General features: G+C 35.2%; 1 protein-coding gene across 1 annotated transcript; it reads left to right on the plus strand.

The window, feature by feature from the left end:
* Positions 1 to 523: 523 nt before the first annotated feature.
* On the plus strand, positions 524 to 3,213 carry LOC121965096 (charged multivesicular body protein 5-like; the record flags this gene model as incomplete). The annotated part of the gene is made up of 6 exons (XM_042515263.1): positions 524 to 673; positions 1,634 to 1,738; positions 2,458 to 2,504; positions 2,644 to 2,737; positions 2,813 to 2,884; positions 3,105 to 3,213. Coding segments are annotated over exons 1-6 (496 nt in total), but the record flags the coding sequence as incomplete, so codon positions are not given.
* Between the last annotated feature and the right edge of the window lie 47 nt (positions 3,214 to 3,260).

Consider the following 3,260-nt stretch of genomic DNA (forward strand, 5'->3'; position numbering starts at 1 on the left):
AAAATATATATGTATAGTGTATTTCTAATTGTAGGAATTTTTTTAGGTCAATTCCTTGTCCATTTTTTTTACTCTTCTTTTCTGGCTCATTTCCTGTACTTTTCTTGTAACTTTTAACTCCTTTTTTGTTAATTTTTGGGTTATTGCTTTTGTTAAGTTACTTATTTCTTTCTTCCCGTGTTTGCGAGAGAAATCTCTAAAAAATTTGCTTGGGTTTTAAAGGGTTAAATGTACATGCCATGATTTTTGTGCAGGCCTACTGTTTGAAAAAAATCTGAAAAAATATAAATAAATCAATTAATAAAGAAATAAATAGACAAAAAATAGCTAAATAAATAATTGTTTTATTTTAACATGAGGGAAATTAATAAAATCAACAAAATAAGGAATTAGGATACAAACACAAACAAAATATTAAACCATGATTCAAACACGGAGAGATAATAACAGCTGTTTGGAGGGCGCGGCTGAGTACGTAATGATCACGTGTCTCTTCTGACGTCATTCCGCAAGTCTCTTCCGGGTGTTTTCCCTCAGCTGGACGGTTTCAGCGAGCCAGCGTCGCTTTCCTGAAGTTTTAAAGCCTTAAACTGTTTCTGCCAAAATGAACCGATTATTTGGCAGGTCTAAACCCAAAGGTCCGCCGCCGAACCTGACGGACTGCATAGGAAGCGTGAGTATAACCCCGAAATAACTTTTGTACGCTGCCTCGAGCAAAGTAAACAAAGATGGCTAAGCTAGCTACTTGTTAGCTAACTTTTCTGCGCAGAAAACAGGCCAATGTTTCACGTATTTAACTAACATGTCGTATTTAACGAACCTAATAGTTACTAACGTTAGGTGTTCAATCATTGAAAGCAGACATAATTATTTCAAACGTAGTTTTTTGTCAAACTGTATTGATGGGATCGCTCGATAGACAAATTATTTAAAGAAAACAATGGGTTAAGCTGCTCGTGTAATGAATCAGCGTTATGTAATTTTGAGCAGGAATTTAAAACATTTCACTGGCACACATCAAAACCATGTCGCTCTCTCGGTGAAATGGCTGCCATTAACCAGTTATACTGGTTGTCTGTCTGGTCAGAGCTATTATTAGCTAACTGGGGTGGACTCCCATTTAAATGTAGTTATGATAATTATAAATACAGTTCTCTGGACATTTTTTCCCAGCTTTTGGGAAATTATTTGCTCAGTCTACTAATTCCTTGCAATTTCCCAACATGGAAAGAAGGCAATGAGCAACCAAAGAAGAAATGAAATGTTAAAAGTTAGAGACCCCGAAAAAGTGCTTAAAAAATTTTAATAGTTTTGTGACATGATTTGAAATGAAATGTCATTATGATCACTGCACATAAACTTTTCCTTCTTTTTTCTTTTTTTGCCTAGACATTTTCTTCTGGCTTTTTAAAAATAATCCTCAAAATCATTTAATTTCATGCAATTTGTGGAACATTTCTTACCAAGTTTCTTATCACCATTTCCCCCAATGTTTCTGAAAGAAATGGCACCAATTTACTTTGGGTTCAAAGGTTAAATACTTGTGAGAGGCACCTTAAAGCACAAGAAAAGTGATGTTACACCAGGTTTCTGATCAAAAGTTGATGACTTTATCACTGTGTTTAATTTGCAGGTTGATGGTCGGGCAGAGTCTGTTGATAAGAAGATTGCCCGACTAGATGCTGAACTCGTAAAATACAAGGACCAGATGAAAAGGATGAGAGATGGGCCCTCAAAGGTGAGATTTATTGTCCACCATAGTTGGAAAACAAAGAAATGAACTGGCTCTTCTCTTTAAACTCTTTAGGTTGCGACCAGCCAGTGCCAAATTCATTTCACATTACTCATTTCAAAAAACGTTGTGACACTCAGGCTTCCCGTAGTCAAGTCATGGAATTTTACACTCACATCTTCCAGTCACAGAAAAGTCATGGACTTAGTAGAAATCATTGAGTGTTTTGGAAAATCCGTGAAAGTTTGTTGTTTATTGACACTGTCATTTTCTATGGAAAACCTTCCATGTAATATACCGTAACGGCAAATTAATTTTATATATATATAAAAGATATAAAGTTTCTCGAATGTATTTCAACGTGTGACATTTTGTTTACCATCATGTACATTTCCTTAGTTTCTTCCTGCGTTCCCTCTCTCCCTTCATGTATTTCCAGCTAGCTGAAATTATGTTTGAATAGAGTTTGAATCTGGTGTGTTTGAAAGGTCATGCAAAAGTTTTGAAATGTCCATTAAAAATGAGTGAGAACCCACGACATCATACATAAGGAATGCAAGAAGTAGAAATATGTTTTCTAGTTGTTTTTTGTTCTATATTTGATACATTTTGCCTTCACAAAACACAGCTTTCTGATAAAAAAAAACAAGTTAATTACTCATCATACACTTGTGCCCTGTTCATGTTTTGTGTTTTTAAATATTCTCTTTTTTTTAATTTACCAGAACATGGTCAAGCAAAAGGCTATGAGAGTTCTGAAGCAGAAAAGAATGTAAGTCATTTTAGTTTTTATCATTTTAAAAAACCTCAAATTAACCTTAAAAGCTTAAAATGTTTTTTCTTACCAAACATACTTATTCTCTACATCAAACACATAAAGTTTAACTTATTTCCATCATTATTTCTTCCAGGTATGAGAGTCAGAGGGATAACCTCATGCAGCAGTCGTTCAACATGGAACAAGCAAACTACACAATCCAGACCCTGAAAGACACTAAAACCACCGTAAGAGATGAAAACAAGATAGATTATAACTGAGAAAAATGGGTCTTTCTGCTAACATTTGCTTTTTCCTTCTAGGTTGACGCCATGAAAGTCGGCCTCAAAGACATGAAGAAAGCATACAAGAAAGTGAACATTGATCAGATTGAGGTAATTGTTCAGGAGGACCACAGTAGCTATGTGACGTTGGCTAAAACTAAGATAATTTATGTCACCAGATCAAATAGTGATGTATCCAAAGATAACGCATCCTTATTTTCTGCTGATGTGGCATTTACACTCAGTGTACTGGACCGTCATCAGCTTTTTCAACATATGTAATGGATGAAATGGAAATATTTAAACTCTTTGCATTTCCTTTATTATACAGGATCTTCAAGATGATCTTGCTGATATGATGGAGGATGCCAATGACATCCAGGAGGCGCTGGGCAGAAGCTATGGCACGCCTGACATTGATGAAGCTGACTTGGAAGCCGGTAAGATAGTTTTATGTCTGGATTTTTCTTTGACTTTTGTTTTTTTT

Source organism: Plectropomus leopardus, unplaced genomic scaffold (assembly GCF_008729295.1).
Source record: "Plectropomus leopardus isolate mb unplaced genomic scaffold, YSFRI_Pleo_2.0 unplaced_scaffold18582, whole genome shotgun sequence".
Lineage (NCBI taxonomy): Eukaryota > Metazoa > Chordata > Actinopteri > Perciformes > Serranidae > Plectropomus > Plectropomus leopardus.